Source organism: Pezoporus flaviventris, unplaced genomic scaffold (assembly GCF_033815535.1).
Source record: "Pezoporus flaviventris isolate CSIRO_AGI_PZ_B2104156 unplaced genomic scaffold, CSIRO_AGI_Pfla_v1 ptg000007l, whole genome shotgun sequence".
Lineage (NCBI taxonomy): Eukaryota > Metazoa > Chordata > Aves > Psittaciformes > Psittacidae > Pezoporus > Pezoporus flaviventris.
Genome location: NW_026892555.1, coordinates 3,039,831 through 3,062,981, shown reverse-complemented (window position 1 = coordinate 3,062,981; position 23,151 = coordinate 3,039,831). Strand labels below are relative to the sequence as shown.

Sequence of the window (23,151 nt, the reverse complement as noted above, 5' to 3'; positions counted from 1 at the left end):
TTGTGTTTGAGCAGTGAGTCACTAAGCTGCAGTCATCCTGGGGGTCAGATGGCAAAAGAAGCTGCTTTACTTAAGTGTCTGAACAGGCAATGTGATTGCACTTGGGATGTGCCAGGAAAGGAGCACACTGGGCTTCAGCCCTCTGATCATTTCTGTCCTCTGGACCTCCTACAACAGGTCCATGATTTCCCTGTGCTGAGGACCCCAGAGCTGAATGCAGTACTTCAGGTGAAACAGTACATGGGGAGAATCACCTCCCTTGACCTCTGGTCACGCTCCTTTCAATGCTGCTCTGGATACAGTTGGCTTTATGGGCTGTAAGCGCACACTGCTGGCTCACATCCCATTTTTCATGCATCAGTACCCCCACATCCTTCTCTGCAGGGCTGCTCTGAATGTATTTATCACCCAGTCTCCACTGATACTGGGGACTGCCCTGGCCCAGGTATAGAACCTTGCACTTGGCCTTGTTGAATTTCATGAGGTTCACATGGAGGTTTCCATTTCCAGTGTGTCCAGGTCTCTTTGGATTGCATCCCTTCCCTCTAGATATCAACCACACCACTCAGCTTGGTGTCATCTGCCAACTTGCTGAGGGTGCACTCAATCCCACTGTCTGTGTCACTGATGAGGATATTAAGCACTACTGGTATATCCATCCTGCACCATAAACCTTCCTATAGAGAAACCCATACAATATTAGTCCTACAGACTTTCTGCCCCATCTCTGACCTGCTGGAAGTGTTGCCAAATAGATGTTCATGGCATGGATCACCTGCATCTGGCACAACTTGGTAACTGCCATCAGCTCTAGAGATTGCTTGGGATCCCCTGTGGCACACACAGGAGCCAAAAGCAGAAGGGGTGTCCAAAACACCCATGGAGCATACCCAGGATAGGACCACTGTACGTGTGGCCACTGTGGCTGTGGATGCTGGCACCCACGCACAGTACACCGGACTCAGACCTCAACTGACTTGTGTCTGCTCCTCAAAGAAAGGGGTAGGATATGTAGATACAGTCTATTTATTTGATATAGGTATATGTAGAGATATCTATCTATCTGCATGGGTACATCTATCCATAGATATATAGGATATAGATATCTCTCTATATAACTCATATAGTTTCTATATACAGAAAGTTACAGAAATACATATAGAAGCTATATAGTTTCCATAGTGTCTTAAAGAGTTTCTGTATCTAGGATATTGATACCTCCCTATCAAAAAAGTATCCTAGATATAGATCTCTCTAGATATTTAGAGGTCTGTATTGCCTAGACAGAGAAACAGAGACTGGAGGACTCCAGGATAAAAGGCAGAATTTGGTGTGTAAGTGAACAGATACGATATCCTACATACAGATTCCATATGCAGGATACAGCTATCTTTCTCTGTAAGACATACCTACCCTACAGAGACACAGCATTTATACCTGAAGAGTTATGCATCTGAAGGAACTCTATCTAAAGAGACATAGGATCTACTATCTACATCCCAGAGGATCTAGGATATAGCTAGCTATCTCTGTAGGATATACATTACACAGAGAGAGCTATAGAGAGAGGGCCTACACACAGAGGACCACCCCAGGAGACACGAGGCACTTCCAAACCCTTCCCTAAATGAGCAAAGCCTCCCTTTCCAGCTGGAGCTGAGCTCCTTGGCAGGGCAATCACGCCTGACATCATCTCCAATTACTTATCAGCCGGGATGCAGCCCAGGCAGCTGCCTGCTCTGCCCCTTTGCCTTTCCCTGCTTGCTGCCTGCTGCCTTTCATCCCCATGAGCTGCACCGGCTGCTGGAAGAGCAAAAAGCCCACACAGCCCACCCTGGGTAAGACAACACCGCGGGTAACAGGAACCATGCGCAGCTTCCATGTGGGATCAGGCGCTCTCACCCCCAGGATGCTTTAGAGCCCGAGCGACAGGCAGGGGAGGCAGCTGCCGACTCAACCACATGAGTCACAGTTTCGGTGTGTAGGCAGCACTTGCTTTTTCTATAGCACCAGCCCCATCTCAGAACTCATCCGTGTTGCCCCGAGGATGAATTTGGGCTTCAAACTCTCCTCGTGGGTAAGAGCGATGCTGCTTTGGTCTGTGTGACATGCAGGGCGTTGGCAGACAGGAGGGATGGGGGTATTTAAAAGCAACCCACCCTGAACCTATCCTGCTGCCCACCTACCATGACGGTGATGCCATCCTTCTCCAGGGGGGTCTTGTCATAGGTCACTTCGCACACTCGCACAACCGTGGTGGCACCGTATTTCTTCAGGTCCTTGGGAGGGAAGGAGAAAGAGGGGTCTAAAAACCCTGCCAATTGCACACCACTTAAACCAAACACATCCAAAACCCTGCTATCACCACAGGACCACCACAGTCCCTAATACAACAGCACCATGCCCCATCTCTGGACACTAAGCAACAACACCCCCGTAGCTCATCCACCCTGGCAAACACAAGGAAACATGAAATCTCAGGGCACCAAATCAATGCAGGATCTTCTCTCAACACCTTCACAGCTCCTTGGAGTCATGAGTGCCAACAGGGCCATCTATTTGTAAGCCCTGACAGCCACACCACCAAGGCCTTTACACTGCATGCAAAGAAACATCCCTGATACGGGCGCATGTCCCCCAAAAGAGAAATCATTTGTGCCCAGGGAGGTGGCAACTCCTGCTGCAGAATGCATGGAGGTGGCTGGGGGGGGTCACAGTGCATCCCACAAACTACACTCAGCATCTTGTACACTGCTCAGGGGCTCCTGCTCATCCTCGCTGCCATATCCCATCATCATTCCAATGTGCTGCAGGCTGGGGTGTGGGATTTGGGCTGCTTCCAGCCTGGCTTGTCAACTGCTGCGAGGATTGCCCCTGGATTACATGCCAGCACACCGGCACATGTGAGATCATCCCCTTCAGTGGATCCATCTCCTTCATTCCCCACATGCATTTGCCAGACAAAGCCCCCCATGCTTGGCAGCTCAGCCTAAAATCCAACAGGCTGGAGGGAAGTGAATTTCTCCCCATTCCCACTGGTGGTGTCCCCACTGCCTTGTGCACAGTGTGCAGGGTATGTGGTGGCTGTTCCCAAACTGCAACCACCTTCCTGCAGCTCTTTGAGCTGGTGGTGCTCACACGTGGGGTTTTGGGTGTGCATTGAAGGGGTTTTCCTTGAACTCAGAGGATGTCACTGGTGCCAGCACACTGGACCTCAACGTGGTTTAGATCTAAGGCAAAAATCCTTCACCAGGCGCATGTGCAGCCTCAGGTCCTCCTGGGAATACACAGCATTCCAAAACGATTCCTCATGAGCAGAAGCTGCTTGTGCTGGCTTGACTGAGCCTGCAGGACATGGTGTTTCCTCCAGGCATTGATAAGATGAGCAAGTTGAAGCCTTTTACCTTGGACCATGGATATGCATCCACTATTTCCCCCCTAACTCCCTGCTGCAGCCAGTGTTTCCTGGCAGGATACCATTGCTAGCTCATGCAACATTGAGCCCTCCAGGTCCTTCTAAACTACCCAACACACTCTGGGCATTGAAAGACATTGAGATATTTGGGATGAGAAGTCCTTATTGAGGTGCCAGGAGATGCAGGGGATGTTGTGTGCATCCTTATGCATCACAGCAAAGCCCTTTGATGTGATGTGGTGGAGCTGGAAGGGATGCAACAGGAATGGGGAAACTACTTTATCTCTACCACGTCCAAACACCCCACTTGGGGTCCTCCAAAAGATCCTGTCACCAGTAGTGATTGGACCTCACCACCCTGGGTCCATGGTACCAAAGGGGATGTGCTGCTGCCTCATCCTACACAGGGTTGATCCCTGTTGCATCTCAACATCGGATTTTAGCCCCAAAATACACAGCAGGGCCCCAGTCCCCCACTTCCATCCTCTCCTTACCTCCAAGAAGGTGTTGAGCGTGGCATTGGTGGGGTTGTGTGTGATGAGGAACCTCATGTTTTTGTAGCAGACCTCCACCGGTGCAGGGCGGTTCATCCGAGCCATGCTGGGACAGGAGGAGGGTGAGGTGATGCTGATGGTGGTGGGGGCAAAAAACCCAAGAGAAAGCGTGGCGTGGAGGGTGGGGGGGGGGGAAACAAAAAAGCCCCAATGACCCCTCTGCACTTCAAAAATAACCCCAAAAGAGGATCGAGAACTCAATATACAGACGTTGTGCAAATAATCCCAGCTCTTGGGAGCGCGCCGGCTTCCTCAACAACACCGCAAGCTCCCCGGGGTGGGAAGGGGGGAAAAGCCAGACGGGCAAAAAATAATATTAATGATAATAATAATAATAATTAAAAAAAGAAACCCAAAACCAAACCAAAACCAAGAATCCCTTTGCTGTAGTGTCGGCGTCCTCGGTGCGTGTGCGACGGCGAGCGGCTGCCGCGCGCTCCCGGGCGCTCTAGAAAGGCCTCTGCATATGGGGGGTGTTGGAGGTGGCGGGAGGGTGACCCCCGTCACGTTACCCCATCGGGGTATGTGGAGTACTTGGGGGCGGCACGGGGGGCCGGGAGCCTACGGGGCGGCGTCGGCGGCGTCCGGCAGCGGCGCCTCGCTGGGGCGATCCATGCACAGGAGCCTTGAATGGTTGAGTCGGAGGGTCGGGATGCTGGGGGAGACGAGGAGAGGCGGCCGGGCGCTGCTTTATGGGGCGAGCTGGTGGGGGCTGCGGGGCTCAGAGCTGCTCCTCAGCACCTCCATAAATCCCAGCGGACAGCGAGGCTGTAAGGGAGGGAAAGGGAAACGCGATGGTGAGGGTGCTCTGCTTCCCAGGCTTGCTCCGAGAATCCCATCACTGGTACGCGGAGGGATACGGTGACCCCAAATGTACCGGCATCCGCATCCCACATGAGCATCCCTGAGCATCCTCATCTTTGCTGGAGTCTATAAAGTGAGATGGTATTCAAAGTTGAAACACCATCTGAAAGCTGAAGTGGCAGTGGAAAGCCATAGGGGACAACACACATTTCCCCTGGCAAAAGGGAAAAGCACATAGCTTACTCTCATGCCACCCAACATCAGCACCCAATGGTGTATTTAGGCACCTGAACTATGCGAGCTGACCCCCCTGGCACCCATCCTGTCCCCCCAGACCTCACCTTTGCATTCCTGAAACACACAGTGAGTATTCCTGCCCCAAATGCAGCGCTAATCGGCCACATGCTCCCAGTGCTGCTCGAGCAGCTAATGTCCACCAAATGCACCTCTAATGCTCTTAGGCAAACTAAGCTGCCTGCAAATGAGCTTTCTTGGGGAGGGGGGGAGCAGAGGAGGGGGAGGCGGGTGTGCAGTTTTGCCAGCACTGGTGATGGATGTGTCTCCCTGCTTGCTCATCCGCATCCCCATCACCGCCGGCACATTGCTCCCTATGAAGTACAGCATCCTCACACCCTGGGGCATCTTTGCCTCCAGCTCTTCCCAACGGGAAGAATTAAATAAGAAAGTCAATTCTCACTGTGGGAATGGCACAAGCCAAGAGAGGATGGGCCCAGAGGGGGGATAAGCATGCTGCAGATCTGCTCAGAGCCAAGGGAAACCCAGTGCTTCCCTGGGTCGTTACATACCAGACTCTTGTTTTGAAGCTGGTCCTTTCCCTGGGTCAGCAGCTGCTTAATGCCATGTGGACAGAGCCTCAAAATAGACCATAAGCACATAAGTAACCCGAGCCAGGCCAGCATGAACCCCTTTCGCCTCTCCTCCTGATGCCCTGGCACCCAGAAACATTCCCCTCTGGGCTGTTTTACCTTGATGCAATGAGACCAGGTGGCAGCAGGGAGGTGTGCTGAGTACCGACCGGCTCATCACACTGCCTGGGTGCTGTTGCTGGGCTGCTCCATGCCTGAGCATCATTTACAACCTGCTTGAACATCACATACAACCTGCTTAAGCATCATTTACAACCTGCTCAAGCATCATTTACAACCTGCCCGAGCATCATTTACAACCTGCCCGAGCATCATTTACAACCTGCCCGAGCATCATTTACAACCTGCTCAACACCTCCTGCTTCACAAGCAGGATGAAAACTGCAAATAGCAAAAGATGAAATAGCAAAGGGGAATAAAGCTGGGGGAGGTGGCAGGGGGAAGAGGGCTGCTCTCCTCAATGTGTCCAGTGTGGATGTTTAAATCATGGACTTTCATCCTGGCAGGGCACTAATTATCTGCTATTGGCAGCATGTGTGAGCCCTGGTGATGCTCCAGTGCACAGAGCATCTCTGTGCCCATAGTTTTACAGCTGGACTTTTGGACAGGAGCTTAGAGGGGGTTGGAGCTGGGAAAGGGCCAAAACTGAAGGGGATTTCAGCACTGAGCTCACCCCACCTCCTCTGCAGACCCTTGCAATGTCCCTGCCCCCCTTAGTTGCACAGAACCCCCTTGTCAATCAAATCCCATCACTCCTGACTGGTTTAGTGGCTAACACTATACCAGAGCCCTGCAAGGATGCTCTGCGAAGTTCAGACTCTGCCTGGGCTGCAGGGGATGGATGGGACATCCCAGGGGTGGTTTTCCAGTCCCTACTGAGAAAATCAGATTTTAGCAGCTGATGGAGACTGGAAGCGTGGCTGAGGGATGGGAGCAAGGTGGGAACTGTCTCCCACAGGATTTTAGGTCTCATTCAGAGCAATGCTGAACCCCCCGGAGCAGCTCACCCTCCCCACTTGGACCACAGAAGCCAGGATCTTTGTTCAAAGCTCGCAACGCTCCTGTAAGATGAGATGGAAAACCTGTTCTCCCAGAACTCTGTGCTTTTCCACTGACATTCCCCCCCATCACCACTTTGCTTGCAGGGTCTGCTCTCCCCTGAGATAAGCTCACCACAGCTGGGTAAAAAATGTCATGGCTTGAGGGCAATTTGGGGCTGGTTTAGGCTGTGTGGCTCCTATAGGTCCAGCCACTGAGCTGTGGGTCAGCACAGCCACAAAAGGAGCCAACACCCTGGTGAGTGAATGATTCCCAAGAAAAACCTGCTGGCAACCCCCTCAGCAAGCTGCTTCCTTCCTTATTCATTCACTTTGAGTAAAAAAGAGGTCAAAACCCTCCAAAGGGATGGGAGGGCTCAGCTCTTGGCTCTTTCAGCTTCCGCTGTCTTCAACAACATCTTGCCTTCTGCCCCTTTGGCCTCGATGCACTAGTACGAGAGGCGCTTGCAGGGCACAAGGAAAAGCAGCAAAACCCACCTTTCCCCCCTCCAACCAACCTCAAACCTACCAGCATCACACACCAGGAGCGGTGGTCGGCTCCCCATCATCATCCAGCACACGGTTCCTGCCCCATTGGCACCCTGCATCCCATATAATGTTTTACTGCTTGGATGCGCTCGCTGCCAGTAACGGAGGCTCAGTGGGAACCGCCTGCGTACGGGATCAGTGAGTGCTCCTTTCCCACATGGTCTCTTCTCCAGTGGATGTGTTTCAAGTATTTTCGTAACGCACATCCCAGCAATGGAGCCCCGAAGCCCATAAATCCCTAATGGATATTCAATCACAAATCATCCCCAGCGCCACCGTATTAACCATGGCAGAACAATGGGAAAAGGCCTCTTTCTGCTAATATTGATAACCTGCCATGCTGAAGGATAGGGAGGGATGGGGACCCACTCACCACAATGCACCCATCACTGCCACCCCAACATGAGCAAGTTCAACTCAAAGCTTCACCAGCAACGCTTGCCTTTGAATCTCCCCAAGTATGAATATGACACTGAGGGCTTCTTCCTTGCAAAGCCCCCAAAAGACACACACACCATGTGAGCACAGTGATGATTTTTGCCGTGACTGTGGAAGTTTCTGGTTCCTCCACAAGAAGTTCTGCAGCCAAGAGCCCAGCAAGGATCCAGAGTGAATGCACTCTGGTGCGGCAAGAACACTGTGAAGGGGATGGGGACCAAGCTATTACAACCCTGCCTACACCCCAAAGTGGAGGGGATCATGGGACTCTCTGAAGTATTCCTTTGCAGCGTGGCAGCATCATTACACATACCTTGGCTTTGTCAAGCGACAGAGCCTACAACAGCAGGGATGAGGCTGCTCTTCCTCCCAGCACCTTGACGGCAAAATAAATCATGGAATCGTAGAATGGTTTGGGTTGGAAGGGACCTTAAAGCTCATCCAATTCCAACCCCCTGCCACAGGCAGGGACACCTTCCACTAGAGCAGGTTGCTTAAAGGCCAGGTCTTCACTGCAGTCAATGAAAGGGGTTGGCTGGAGAGGCAGGCAGATCTGATGGCTACTGCTGCAGGTCCCTGGGCTAGCGGGATGCAGCTGGTGAAGTCAGGTTTTCCTATACACAGCAACAAAGGAAAAGGAAGCTCTGCAGAGCCAAAGCTCCACGTGGCTTCAGCAGCGGGATTTGGAACAAAGGCTCTTACTCACCCAAACAATATGTACCTGACCCCTATATAAATATAGCTATCTCCCGAGTGAGCACATCTCACATTCAAAGTTCACCTTCAGAATAGTCTAACAGAACACCCATCTGTGTTACGTGTGCTCGACCTCTCTCCTGCTTTCAGCTGACACAGCAAGACACCGACCAGCCCTTTCCCCCTTATGGCTGATCACGTTCTGCTCTGCCTGCTCTCAATCCCACCTCTGCATCACAGATTTCTATTACCCCAAACCACAGAAGCATAAAATGGCTTGGGTTGGAAAGGATCATCCAGTTCCAACCCCCTGCCATGGCAGAGCCACCTTCCACTGGACCAGGTTGCTCCAAGCCCTGTCCAACCTGGCCTTGAACACTGCCAGCGATGGGGCAGTCTCAGCTTCTCTGACAACCTCACAGTAAAGAACTTCTTATTTCTAACATGAACTTCCCCTGTTTCAGTTTGAACCCATTACCCCTTGTCCTATCACTACAGTCCCTGATGAAGAGTCCCTCTCCAGCATCCTTGTAGCCCCCTTCAGACACTGGAAGCTGCTATGAGGTCTCCACGCAGCCTTCTCTTCTCCAGGCTGAACAGCCCCAGTGTTCTCAGCCTGTCTCCATACAGGAGGTGCTCCAGCCCCTGATCATCCTCGTGGCCTCCTCTGGCCTTGCTCCAACAGCTCCATGTCCTTCTTATGTTGAGGACACCAGAACTGCACACAGTGCTGCAAGTGGGGTCTCACAAGAGCAGAGGAGAGCGGTAGAAAACAGACCAGAAGTTTCTGAGTAGTCCCATGTATCAGCTCTGCACATATCTACTACCACTGCCAATTATGACCACAATGAACAGGTCTGTGAGGCTTGGTTGCACACATAAGGGGACCCACCAGCACCACTCACTACCACTGTCACCAGCACCAGCACCAGCACCACTGCCAAGGAGGACAGGTCCCAGCACACAGAGCCATCCCCAGCCCATGACCACAGCCGGAACCCGGCCACAGACAATCCCATGTGTTGGGATTTCCTCTGGCCGCATCCGCACGGAAGGAAACGGGAGAGATCCGGGAGGAGAGTGCCAGAAACACAACACCCCACAGGAGCCGGCAGCTGGGGGCAGAGGCTTAAGCAGCCACCGGCACATCCTGCTCCAGGTGCAGAGCTGCAGAGAGCAGAATGGGATGTGCTGGAAAAGCTGTGCTGGGAACCATGGGGGAGGCAGCAGAGTGGAGCAGCACCAAGGACCATCTGCCAGGGAAGTGCTGTGGGGCTTTTCCTCAAGGGGTTATTGTCTTGTTTGTTTCTTCTGCTGCATGGGGATGTTTTCTGAGCAAGACAAGGATTACAATTGCAGAGGTGCAGAGGGAGAGCAATGGGGACCTACTGGCAGCCCAACAAAAGGCACCTGCAAGATAAACCAGGTCATGCATCCTCCTCCACATCCCTTTTGGCGCACGGTAAATGCTGGCTCACATGTGAATGTGCAGAAAAGAGCTGCACTGCCCCTGATTTTATAGCTCCAGTTAGATTTAGGGAGTTTGATGGTATTTAGGGAGCGGGGAAAGATGCTGGGATGATGTTGGTGTGGAAATTTGCAAGAAGGAAGCATTTAGAAGACGGGTAAAGAAAGAGGGAGGAATGGGTAAGTTGAGCCAGCAAGACAGATAAAGAGAAAAGCAGTCTTCCCAGCACTGTGCGAGCTGGGAAAGCACCAGAGGCCCTGGTAACATGAGTGACCCCTTTTTAGCTCTTATTTGCACCTTTTTTCTTTGAAGAAAGGCTGAGGCACAGTGTGAAAGTACCTAAAATGGCCCTTTTGGAGTTGTTTTCCCCCTCACCTGCTTCGGTTGCGGTCCATGACCATGATGGGACATCAACCCTGTACTGATGCAAGGATGCCTGTGATGGTCACTGGTGCTGGGGCTACCTCTCCTGTCCACTGCTCATGGGGCAATGTGCTAGAGGAAATGCAAGATGCTCCAGGCACACCTTGAACAGCCCTTTACCTGCGTTTTTAGGTTTTCCACACACATGCAACCTCCAAGCAGCTGGAATTTGAGGTCTAAAAAATGCAAAAAGGAGCATAATCTGTTATTTTCCTAAGGAGCATCCCTGGAGCTGCATTTCTGCCTTGGTTTTGAAGCATGAGCTTATAGAAATCATAGAATCAACCAGGTTGGAAAAGACCTTTAAGACCATCAAATCCAACTGTTCCCCAGCACTACCAAAGCCACCACCAACCCATGGCACTGAGGGCATTATCTGCATGGTATCTGAACACTTCCAGAGACAGTGACTCCAGCACTGCCCTGGGCAGCCTGTTCCAATGCCTGAGCACCCTCTGGGGAAGGAATTGTTCCTAATATCCAATCTAAACCTCTTGGGGCCTTTTCCTTGTCCCATCCCTAGTCAGCCACCATAAAAAGCTCATAAAACCCACAAAAAGGTACCAGTTGTTCAGCACAGGGGAAAAAGGACCCCTTCAGCCAAACCCAGTCCCCCACCCATCCTTCCCACCCCACCGGCAGCCCCACTCGCAGTGAGATCCTGGTTATATGATCCGGGATATCCCCTCTGCTGCCTTCCCCCAGCAGCCACAGGGTGCAGACGTCAGAGGCTTTTCCTGGCTCGGATTTGAAGGGAAAGGGGAGGGTCAGGAAGAAAGAAGGAGGTGGAAGAGAGGCCAGATCCATAGGGAAAAGTAATAGGAGGCTTTGGGCTGGCTACACGCCAGATCTGCAGAGGGAGCACCCCAGAAGAGCTTCATTAGGGGGGGTGAAAGGCTCGGGTGTTTGGGGACAACTGGTCCCCACGCTCCGGTGCCCAATGCATAGGGATGTCAAGCACCCCAGATACTGGGGGCTGGCTCCCTGCATCCTTCAGGGATTTCTTTTTGGCCAGAGGAATCAGGGAAAAAAGCAGCAATTCTGCATCTGATGGGGTATTTCCAGGCTTCCTGCCTTGTCCAAGAGCATTCTTGGAAAGACAAAACTCCCAAAGCAGCTTTTCCTTGCCCCAAAACACACATAAGGAGGGCAAGCTGACCGCAGTGGTCTCCTCCTGATGACTACCACTGCTGTGTGACTCTTCCATCCCAAATCTCTGTTACGGCTGAACATCTCATCTTTTCCTGTGGCTTCTTGCAGCATTTAATGAATATAGTGAATTTAAATTTACTTCAATTTAATGAATTTAGTAAATGTAATACTTGGGGCAAGCGCCTGAATGGCAAAATGTGGTGTGAGGGAGCAATTCCTTTCAGGAGAAGCACCAGGAGCATGGGCAGCACAAGATCTATTTGGAAATATCCCCATTTAATGGCTGCATCCCCATGAGATGCCCCTACCCTGCCTGGTCCTACCTCCTCATCAAGCCAACAGTAGCACTGACCAAAGGGCGCTGCAACCCTTTCTGTGTCATCGATGTCTTGCTCAATCCCCAACACCAGCTGGCCGCGATGGCTTTGATGGATGTTTGTTGACAAAGAAAGGGGCTCCAGGGGACTCAGTCTATCCAAGGGGTGGATTTCGACCTGCAGATAGCATTGAAATAGCGCTCCATGGCATGCTGGGGATGGCGACAGGATGGAACAGAGATGCTGCATGCAGGTAGTGCTCTCAGGGGCTACTAACAACAGAGAGACAACAGGAGAAACACAATGGGTGTCAGCCAGGATAACTAAAAAAGCCATGGAGCAAGCACAGGGAGATGGGAATCCCTTGTCCTTCATGGGATGCTGCAAGGTCTGACAGTGCCCAGCCATTCTGCAGAACCCCGGCATGTTCATCCCACTGAATCCAAGTCCTCCAGAGAAGGTTTTCCTTGCAAAGCCCTTCCATACACCTCCTTATCTCCAGCAAAGATCCATGGCACAGCTCTCTGGTTGCAGTGGGACCACTGCTCTGCAAAGCAACGCATCAGCAAGGCTTTAAGGACAAAGGTGGATACCTCCGAGCTGCCAGTTTTGGATGCAGGACTACAGGCATGGCCTGATGCTGTGTCCTCTCCTACTCCACTGCACTGGACAAACTGGTCCCCAGCAATGGGGACAAACTGGTCTGAGCTGCTGCTACTCTTGCGCAAACCCCATCACAAAGGGACACTGAGCTGGCAGCGCCGAGGTGTCCCCTGCCTGTGGGTTTACAGAGCAAATAAAGGTGGTTTTCCTTCAAATAAAGGATCAAAGGGATGAAATGCCACGTTGAGTGGTGCGGTTGATAAGCTGGAAGGGATTGCGTCTAAAGGGACTTTGATTGGCTTGGATGAGTGGGGCCATGTGAACATCATGAAGTTCAACAAGGCCAAGTGCAAGGTCCTGCAGGTGAAACAGGGCAATCCCCAGTATTATGAATGCACTGAGAGCAGCGCTGCACAGAAGGAGTTGCTGATGCTGGTAGATGATAAATGGGATACGACTTGGCAATGTGCACTCGAGCCCAGAAAACCAACTGCATCAAAAGGAGCGTGAGCAGCATCTTGAGGGAGGGGATTCCCTCCCTCTGCTCTGGTGAGACCCTACCTGCAGTCCTGGGTCCAGCTCTGGGGTTGCCATCACAAGACAGACCTATGGACCCGTTGGAGTGGGTCCAGAGAAGGCCACAAAGATGCTCTGAGGGCTGAAGCACCTCTGCTATGAAGAAAGGATGAGAGAGTTGGGGTTGTTCAGACTGGAGAAGGCTCTGGGGACATCGCATCCTTTCAACATACAAATGGAGCTTATAAGACAAAGACTTTTTGCTAGGGACAGGACAAAGGGGAATGGTTTTAAACTGAAAGAGGATAGGTTTAGTTGAACATACGGAGGGAATCTGTCACAAGGAGAGTGCTGAGGCACTGGCACAGGTTGCCCAGAGAAGCTGTGGCTGCCCCATCCCTGGAAGCATTCCAGGTCAAGTTGGACGGGGCTTGGAGCAACCTGCCCTAGTGGAAGGTGTCCCTGCCCATGGCAGGGATTTGAACTGGATGAGTTTTAAAGGTCCCTTCCAACCCAATCCATTCTATGATTCTACGACTCCCCGATGGCTAGGGTGGCACTGTGGCCCTTTCCAAGGGGTATCCACACTGGCTTACACCCAGCCTGCCTCTTCACCAAGTGGTGTTCAACCTGGATTCAAGGTTAACCAAGGGATTTAAATACCATGCTGGAAAAGGACTGAGCATTACAAAAATGGGCTGAAAATGCCTTAACACCAGACTCCTACAAAGCTGCAGCCTGGGAAGTGGTCCCAGACTGCAAAAATAGGCTCCCCCATTCCAATCAAGCCGCTCTCCTTCTGGGCTGCAAACCAGAAGCAGAAAGCAGGCTACTGGCACTCCGGATGAGCACGTTTTAAATCACAGCCTCAGCTGCCACGCAGTGATGCTCTGGATGCCAAGGCTGCTCCCGGATGCTGTTTGAGGCAGAACCAGCTAAAAAAGAATTGATGGCAAACTGCAGAGATGCCAGGGCTTCTTTTCACTTAAATGAACTGCCTTTGATACCTAGGAGGAACAGCCACCGAATCCTATTCCTGTCATTCACAAGAAGGATTTTGGGCAGCGGCTTTATAAACGCCAACAAATGCCTTGGCATCACGTTCAGCCTGGAGAAGCTGCATGGAGACCTCATAGCAGCCTTCCAGTAACTGAAAAGGGCTACAAGGATGCTGGAGAGGGACTCCTTATCATTATCAAGGATCTTTATCAAGGATGCTGGAGAGGTACTGCAGCAATAGGACAAGGGGTGATGGGTTCAAACTGAAACAGGGGAAGTTCAGGTTAGATCTAAGGCAGAAGTTCTTTACTGTGAGGTGGTGAGGTGCTGGTTGCTCAAAGAAGTGGTAAATGCTCCATCCCTGGCAGTGTTCAAGGCCAGGTTGGACAGAGCCTTGGGTGCCATGGTCTAGTGTGAGGTGACCCTGCCTATGGCAAGGGGTTGGAACTGGATGATCTTAAGGTCCTTTCCCACCCAAACCATTCTGTGATTCTATGAAACACTGAGAGGTTTGCAAGGAAGCACCTGACTGCTCCAGAAATGCCCAGGAACGCTTACTCATGAACATGCTTTGGCTTTGACTTCCTTTCATTGGGATATTTGCATAGAGCTGGTGCTACCTTTAGGGAAATGCAAATTCCCTGCAGCAAGGGAAGCGTTTGAAGGTGCTGGCTGCTCAGACACGCTGGGCTTTTATCACCTGAAAATGAAATAAAGGCTGAGATCTGAAGCCTCCCCACCCTGCTAAGCAGGAAAACTTCCTCAGCTCCTACGGCCGGATTCAGCAGGGACGGGACAGGCAGGATGCGGTGTTTCATCCGTGCTCTGCACATCCTCCCCAGCCCCAGGGGTAAGCTTTAATGGCCTGGAGACACGAAAGCTGCTCCGGCTCTGCTTGGTTTCCCTGCTCCAGGATGGTTTCAGAAGCGTTTTGACACCCTGGTGTGGGTGGCATTTCCTGGCTACCCTTGCTGTGCTGGATTAGGCTCTCATCAAGCTGAAAGCAAACAAGTTTCCCATGGTAAATTAAGCTGCAAGCCCAAATTTAACATTGCTGATGAAGCCAACAGCCAGCTACTGATGATAGTAAATGGTTCTGGGGATGCACATCTCTCAGTGGGGGAAAGGCAGAAGAGAGGAATAAAAAAGCAACCCCAATAACAAGGAAAAAGCCAAAGCTGCTGTGCAAGAAAAAGGCTCCTCACACAAAGACACAAGAGAGGCAAACCCAGAGAGTCTCATTCCAATGCAGTGGTACTCCAAGCATCTCAACTGCGATGGAGTTGCTGTCGTGGGCTTCACAAAGGTACATCATGGGGCATTGTAGCCAGTGGTCATCAGCATCCTGTCCCGGCTGCACCTGGGGAGGATTTTTCTCCTTCTTTTTCCTGCTACTTCCTAAAAAGCCAGACTACAGCAAACAGAAAACACAACACTGAGGAAGATCTATAGACACATGGCAGGAGCGCAAAATACCCAGCACTGGTGTGGGTTGTTGAGGTCGGTCTCTTGTCCCAAGTAACAAGCGAGAGGACAAGAGGAAATGGCCTCTTTCCAGGGGAGGTTCAGATTGGAGATTAGGAACAATTCATTCCCTGAGAAGGTGCTCAGGCACTGGAACAGCCTGCCCAGGGCAGTGATGGAGTCACCATGCATGGAAGTATTCAGATATCATGTAGGTGAGGCCCTCAGTGACATGGGTTAGTGGTGGCCTTGGCAGTACTGGGGCAACATTTGGACTTAATGAACTTAAAGGTCTTTCCCAACCCAGTTGATTCTATGATTTAGGGCTCTATCATTTCCCCTGTTATAAGCTCCTGTGGTATGGAGAAGCAACAAAATATGCACATTCCTGTTGATACACCTGGCTCCATGCTGAAATCTGTGCTATTTTAACTATCTTAGCAGAAAAACAAGACTACTGCTCAGCCTAGAGAAGAGAAGACTTCATGAGACTTTATTGAAGCCTTTCAGTACTTAAGAGGGGGCTGTAGGAAAGATGGGGAGAGACTTTTTAGCAGGGCCTGTTGTGATAGGATGAGGGGCGATGGTTTTAAACTAAACCAGGGGAGATTCAAGCTGGATGTGATGAAGAAATTCCTTACAATGAGGGTGGTAAAACACTGGCACAGGTTGCCCGGAGAGGTGCTGGATGCCCCATCCCTGGAGACATTCAAGGTCAGGCTGGATGTGGTTCTTGGCATCCTGATCTAATTGAAGATGTCCCTGCTCATTGCATGTGGATTGGACAAAATGAACTTTGGAGGTCCCTTCCAACCCAAACCATTCTATGAATCTATGTTTCTTCAGTGCCCTATAGGTGCTGTGCATCAAGTACTCAGCAGCCAGCACAAAGGATGCTTTGCTATTTCAGAAATAATTTGAATTTGGCACCACACATGACAACCAACAGCAAAACCTGCCCGGGGATGGGCTGTCCCACTGCTGTCCAGCCCAAGGGAGCACAGACAGGACATGGGGCTCATCCACTACAGTGCAAAGTCAAGCACAAGGCATGAGGGCATTGAGATGCCAAAAGCCACCTTGGTGAAGGCACCCAGGGGCTGGTCTCACTTTGGGAGAATTCATACCAAGAAAAGAAGCAAAAAAAGATCATTTCCAGCTTGATTCATTCCCAGTCTCTCTTCCTGCGAACAGGAGGAGTACTGGCATGGCCCTGTGGGCAGCACAGGGACTGGGACAGACAGCCAAAGGCTGCTAAATGAATGCTGTAATTAAACACCAAGAAATGGTGAGAAATTCCACTGCATGTTCCCAGGTGGGAATTTCCCTGGCATTGGCTTCTACCAGCTTAATGATAAAACACTTCCCACCCCATTTCCAGATCTACAGTAAGTGTTGTTCATCAGATGGAGTACATCCTCTCCACTGTCATTAGCTCGCCCGGGGCAGGCATTTACTAGAAGCACAATAGAAGGACTTCCCTTGAGCTCTACTCATTTGCTGCATTTGCTCCACCCAACCGTGGCACCTGAAGGACTTTGGGGACCTTCCCAAGAGGTTTCCGTGAAGGTTTGGAGACACTGACTCACCTTTCCAGTGAAGCTGGACCCACATCTTCCCTGGCTGAGCCTCTGCAAGCCTGCAGGACTGCAGTGATCTGCACTGGGATGGATGTCCAGGAGGCCACGAGGATGATCAGGGACTGGAGCACCTCCCATATGGAGACAGGCTGAGAACACTGGGGCTGCTCAGCCAGGAGAAGAGAAGCTGCGTGGAGACCTCAGGGCAGCTTCCAGTGTCTGAAGGGGGCTACAAGGATGCTGGGGAGGGACTCTTCATCAGGGACTGTAGTGATAGGACAAGGGGTGATGGGCTCAAACTGAAACGGGGGAAGTTCAGGTTGGAGATAAGGAAGAAGTTCTTTATTGTGAGGGTGCTGAGGTGCTAGAACAGGTTGCCCAGAGAAGTGGTAAATGCTCCATCCCTGGCAGTGTTCAAGGCCAGGATGGACAAAGCCTTGGATGCCACGGTCTAAATGTGAGGCGTCCCTACAAGGGGGTTTGGAACTAAATGGTCTTTAAAGTCCTTTCCAACCTATACCATAGAATCATCCTATGATTCTATGACACATCAGTGAAGCTTTCACCTAACTCAACCCTTCTTCTCAGTGAGGGTGACGGAACACTGGAACAGGCTGCCCAGGGAGGTTGTGGAGTCTCCTTCCCTGGAGACATTCAAAACCCGCCTGGACGCATTCCTGTGTAACATTATCTAGGTGTTCCTGCTCCGGCAGGGGGATTGGACTAGATGATCTTTCGAGGTCCCTTCCAATCTCTAACATACTGTGATACTGTGAACCCCAGAGGGGCACTAGCCACAGGTGTGCACCCAAGAGACTGGCATGAGTCTCGCACAGGGGTAGGAATAGGAGATTTTGGTAACTGACAAACATTAACTCTGGATTAACTTCACCAGCACAACTGCAGGCAGGAGCTGGGCAGGAGCATCATCATGGGCACTGCTGCCTCCAAAGCTGGTGACAGTACCACCAACTCGCCACCATCCCCCCTGTCTTGCACCCACAGCCCCAAAAGGATGAGGACGATTCCTAGCAGCTGGGACCATGGATGCATCCCTCGATGCCAAGGCACTGATAAAACCCCAGTCCCTGGCCTATCCACTTCAATAAAGCAACAGCAGCTCAATGAGACCTCTGCTAACTTTAGCAGATGCCAATTTTAGCAGCTCGGGGGAGGAACTGCTGCCCCGTTGCATGTGTGACACCTCTTCTGTGTCTGTATCTCCAGCAGAGCTGCAGGCATATATATTCCGATTTGCTTAATGCCTGAAGACAGTTGTGGGGAACATAGAGCCATTTATAAAGTAATAGAGAAAATAAATCAGTGTTATAAAGGGAAACAGAGAGCAAGAAGCCTTATTTTGGAACAGCATCTGTAAAAAACCCCGCAGAACTAAGATGTGCCGATAAAAACTGCACCCACACATGGGAAATCCCTATTCTAACCCCACTCCAAAATGTAGTAGCAAAGTCGGGCCATGGGCTGCCCCATTGCCTGCACTTGCCCATCATTCACTGCCAGCCCAGGCTTGTTATGAGGGAAAAAGAGTAAGGCTATGTGGCTTTCCTGAGCAAAAGCATTTTGCACATTTGCCATCATTTAGATGGGCTTCAAATGTGCTACTTTCTTCAACCTTCATTTTTAGAAGTGATTTATCACGCTCCTACAGTTTAGCAATGAGCAGTAAAGGGATGGAGGATGCTCAAGAGCAGCTCAGGGATCCACAGCAAGATACATTCATGTCGAATTAACCCAGCCTGTTAAAACACAAGATTCTGAGTCAAACTTTCAGTCCCCAAATCCCGCCTTTTCCAATGAGTTCATTTTCAGGAAGCTGCCCCATACGCTCGCTTCGAACACTGTTTGTCTCTGGCCTGTGTCCATTAAACCAGATAACTGGGGAGTTTGTAAGTTCATAACTTGAACTGAAGTCAGAAAGTTTCGCCTTTCAGTTTCCCGAGCTGATTCACGGCCAGCCTGGCCCGAAACATGGGCTTGCTTCGAGTTCACTGACATCTCAAACACAGTTCATCTGCAGTTTAAAGCCATGCTCTGCTCCTGCCTCAAGTCTGCATTCTCATCCCAGTCAATGCTGATGTGTACTGGCATGGTATCTGCATGGTATCTGCACTCCCTAATGCCCACATGGCCCCATTGTTGACCTTGCTTGAGAGAAATACCCCTGGATTTGCTTCTTTGCTAGAAATCCAGATGGATGTCATGGAATGATTTTGGACCTGGAGCTGGATATTGTGGGTTGCCCTGTGCCTGAGTGATCATCACAGAATGGTTTGGGTTGGAAAGGACCTTAAAATCATCTGGTTCCAACCCCCCTGCCATGGGCAGAGACACCTCATATGTCACCCAAGGCTCTGTCCAACCTGGCCTTGAACACTGCCAGGGATGGAGCATTCACAACTTCCTTGGGCAACCCATTCGAGTGCCTCACCACCCCTGCAGTAAAGAACTTCTTCTGTATATCCAATCATCCAGTATCCTTGATCTTAAGTGCAGGTGGCAGAGCTGGAGCACACCACCTTAGACTTTTATGTCTGAAGTGGACACCTACTATGATTCTATGATGTGAGCTTTCCCAAACTGAGCTTCCTCCCTTCTCTGCTATACCAATACAAGAACTCAAGCTTCCTTTTTTCACTGAACCCGGCTGTATTTCTGGCCTGCAAAGTCAACAAGAGGAGCAGTCAGCTTCTTGGCTCCCTTGGAAACTTTGGAGTCCAAGAAAAATCAGACAAAACGGTCTAATACGCTCAAGCTTGCTCGTCAACAGTCTGATTTCTGAGGGACCTGACCCCGCACTCAGGCCGAGCGATGCTGTACCGACAGCAATATTTTTGGGTCCTGTGTGAAATACTCCTGCAATGGCCCCGCTGCCAAGTCTTGCAAAAGTTCCCAGGCTGAGGGGTTGCTGCTGGATGTGGGGATGGAGCATCCATCCATCGCAGGGTTCATGGGAGTTGCTGCAACATCTTAGGTCACCAGGGAAGGGTCAGGAATGGGGAGAGAGATGCACCATATTAAATACAACTCAATAACAGCACTAAAATACATATAGGCAAGTGCCTAATGTCTCACACCAACTGTCACAGAAGGGTTGAAGGTGGAAAGGACCACCTCAACCTCCCCAGGCAATGAACATCACCATGGGTATCCCGCCATTGATGCCTTGGCACCTTCATGGAAGCATCACCATGGACATCCCGCCATTGATGCCTTGGCATCTTCATGGAAGCATCACCATGGACATCCCACCATCAATGCCTTGGCACCTTCATGGAAGCATCACCATGGGCATCCCACCATTGATGCCCTGGCACCTGCATGGACATCCAGTAGATGAATCACCACACTCTCTCGTGTGCCTTGACATGCCTGACATGCCTTGATAGACAGACAAGATTCCTGGTCCTGGCTACTTGGATTGTGCTCCTCTCAGGAAACTTAGCATCTAAAGTACATGTCTAGCATTAAAGGATATAATTTCCTTTGTCTTTGCCCTGCCCAGGGTCACTGAAGGACACAGACCCATATATAGGGCATCCCAGCCCATTCTGGAGACACAGATCTGCCTTCTCAGATACCCCTTCTCAGCTCCAAGCACCACCAAACTCTTCCCTTGGGGTCCTTCATGCAACAGAAAAAGTAGCTTTTAACCCCAAGACATGGTCATTGCCCTGAATGCTTCAATAAGCCTTGTCCACAAAGCCCATCTGAGGCATGGCACACTGTCATAGCCCAGGGACAAGGCATCTGGCCGAGCCCACACAGTGGAAAGTTCAAGTGGCTGCTGTTTATTTGGCTTTGCAGGGAGCAGTCGCCCAGCTTGAACATGGGCCAAGCACCTTCCCATTGCAGGAAACACTGTGGGAGTCTTTAAATAACCCCCAGTGGTCAGGGTTTTGGTTTACAGCTTCTCCGTGTGGAAACTCATCCCTTACCCACGTCTGCTTCAGCTCCTTCCTGGTTATAAATGGCAACTGCTCACCCCCCTGCCACCTAGGTCTTCATGTTTATACCCACCAGACCCATGTGCCTTGTGCAAGATGAATTCTAAGTCCTACAGTCGAAGCTTCACCTTGCTCTCATGCAGATTAGCAGCTCCCCGGGGCTCTCCTCACCCTCCCCATCCTGCCATTAAGATCATAGAATCACAGAATGGTTTGGGTTGGAAAGGACCTTAAGATCATCCAGTTCCAACCCCCTGCCATGGGCAGGGACACCTCACACTAAACCATGTCACCCAAGGCTCTGTCCAACCTGGCCTTGAACACTGCCAGGGATGGAGCGTTCACAACTTCCCAAAGCAACCCATTGCAGTGCCTCACCACCCTTACAGGAAAGAACTTCTTCCTTATACCCAATCTAAACTTCCCCTGTTTAAGTTTTAACCCATTACCCCTTGCCCTATCACTACAGTCCCTGATGAAGAGTCCCTCTCCAACATCTCATCATACTTCAACATCGACCTGCATCCTTTCAGCACCATCATAAGGTGCGCTTCACCTCCCTGCCACGGGGCTGGTGCGTTGCCAGTTCATATGCTTAAACTCAAGAATAAAGAATGAAATCCTTCCCCTGGGGCAAGCAGAAAATGCCAAGATCAGGCTTTCTCATGTATTCCCCTGGAGGACTGGAAGCCAGAATCCATGCCAAGAACCTGGACTGAATGGGTCACCCAGCAAATCCTGCTTTACTGATGGAAAGTTCCCAAACGCTGTTTGCTGGGAAGCCTGGGTACTTCGGGATTTTGGCAATGCAGCCTTGCCAGCACTCTGGGGGATAGAAATGAGGTTGTTTTTACCTATAGCTGTCATTAACAGATTAACCTAAAATGACGGCTGCTAAGAGGAAGCTCCATAAACAAGCAAAATAAGCTTTTTACAGTCAGAAAACAAGACCTTGCCCTGACCTCCTCTTGGGCAGATTCACTGGCACACAGCAAAACAGGGGGTTATTTTAAACTCTGCTTGTGAAAAGTAAAGAAAAAGCTGCTTCCTTGACAGTTAAGTCAGGTAAGGACACAGGGCGGCTATTCTGCCTTAGGAATAAGCCTGCTCTTATATACATGTGTGTTAAAATAAGCTTGAAATGTAGTAAAAAAAAGCTCATGAAATGTATAAAAAACAAAAAAAAACCCTCAGACAAATGTATAAAAAGCAATACATGCGTGTTAAAATAAGTTTGAAATGTAGTAAAATAAGCTCATGAAATGTGTAAAAAACAAACACAGGGCTAAGCCATGCTTCCTTTGCTGCTTCAGACCTGCACAGGGGATGCTAACTTGGACCCTAACCCCCTTAGAAACCGACGTAACACTCACACAATTCCATTTTCAATGCTTGCAGACTTCTTGTCCCTTGAAGGAGCATCTAAAAACGCAAAAAGGAGCATAATCCTGTATTTTTCCCAAGAGCCATCCCTGCAGCTGCATTTCTGTCTTGGATTTGAAGCATGAGGTTATAAGAATCATGGAATCACAGAATCAACCAGGTTGGAAAAGACCTTTAAGACCATCAATTCCAACCGTTCCCCAGCACTGCCAAGGCCACCACTAACCCATGGCACTGAGGGCCTCACCTACATGGTTTGTGAACACTTCCAAGGATGGCGATTCCACCAGTTGCCTGGGAAGAAAGAGGAAGGAGAGGTTAGGGTGGGAATAGCAACCCATGTGCAGTGAGAGGACTTCCCATGCTGCCTGCCTTCTCTGCAGCATTGATATGGGTCATTTATCTACTCGTCCCTGTCCTCTGTGCCCCAGGAGAGGAGCCAAGCACAGGGGCTGTAAAAATAAATCAGTCTTGGCTATGGAAGGGCAGGTGCAAGGGGAGAAGCTATTTTTAACCCCTATTCCACAAAAGGGGAATGCCGGGACTCCTCCGAGCGGGGCTTCCCTGTGTTTAGATGTATTTGGAGGCAGTGGAGGGGTCCGGCTAGTGGTTAATCCTGGTGCTAGGAGCTCAGGGCCAGGGAAGGGACATCAAAGCATTCCTGCATCTGCTGGGGAAGCAGAGAGGCAGACAGTGGCTCTGCTCCCTGCATGGCTGCGGGGGATACAGGCGGCACAGATGTGATGCTTGCAGCTCTCCAAGACCTGGGAAAGCTGTTGAGATGTCTGAGCAAAGTCCTGGGGATGGATCTTCCCACTTACCTGTTGGGTTTCCATCCTGTGGCAAGCAAAAGCCAGGCAAAACATGAGGAGAGGAAGTGGGGATATAACATGGAATATAA

The 23,151-nt window shown here is 50.7% G+C and overlaps 1 protein-coding gene across 2 annotated transcripts in view; it reads right to left on the bottom strand.

Moving 5' to 3' along the window:
- Positions 1-23,151, bottom strand: part of PTP4A3 (protein tyrosine phosphatase 4A3) — a 43,733-nt gene that overhangs the window by 2,675 nt on the left and 17,907 nt on the right. For both annotated transcript variants that reach the window (XM_061447630.1, XM_061447631.1), the window contains exons 2-3: positions 3,910-4,737; positions 2,187-2,279 (exon numbers count right to left, since the gene is read on the bottom strand). In XM_061447630.1, the coding sequence (XP_061303614.1) occupies positions 2,187-2,279; positions 3,910-4,014 (198 nt within the window). In that variant the 5' untranslated portion in view covers positions 4,015-4,737. The remainder of the gene's footprint in view (positions 1-2,186; positions 2,280-3,909; positions 4,738-23,151) is intronic.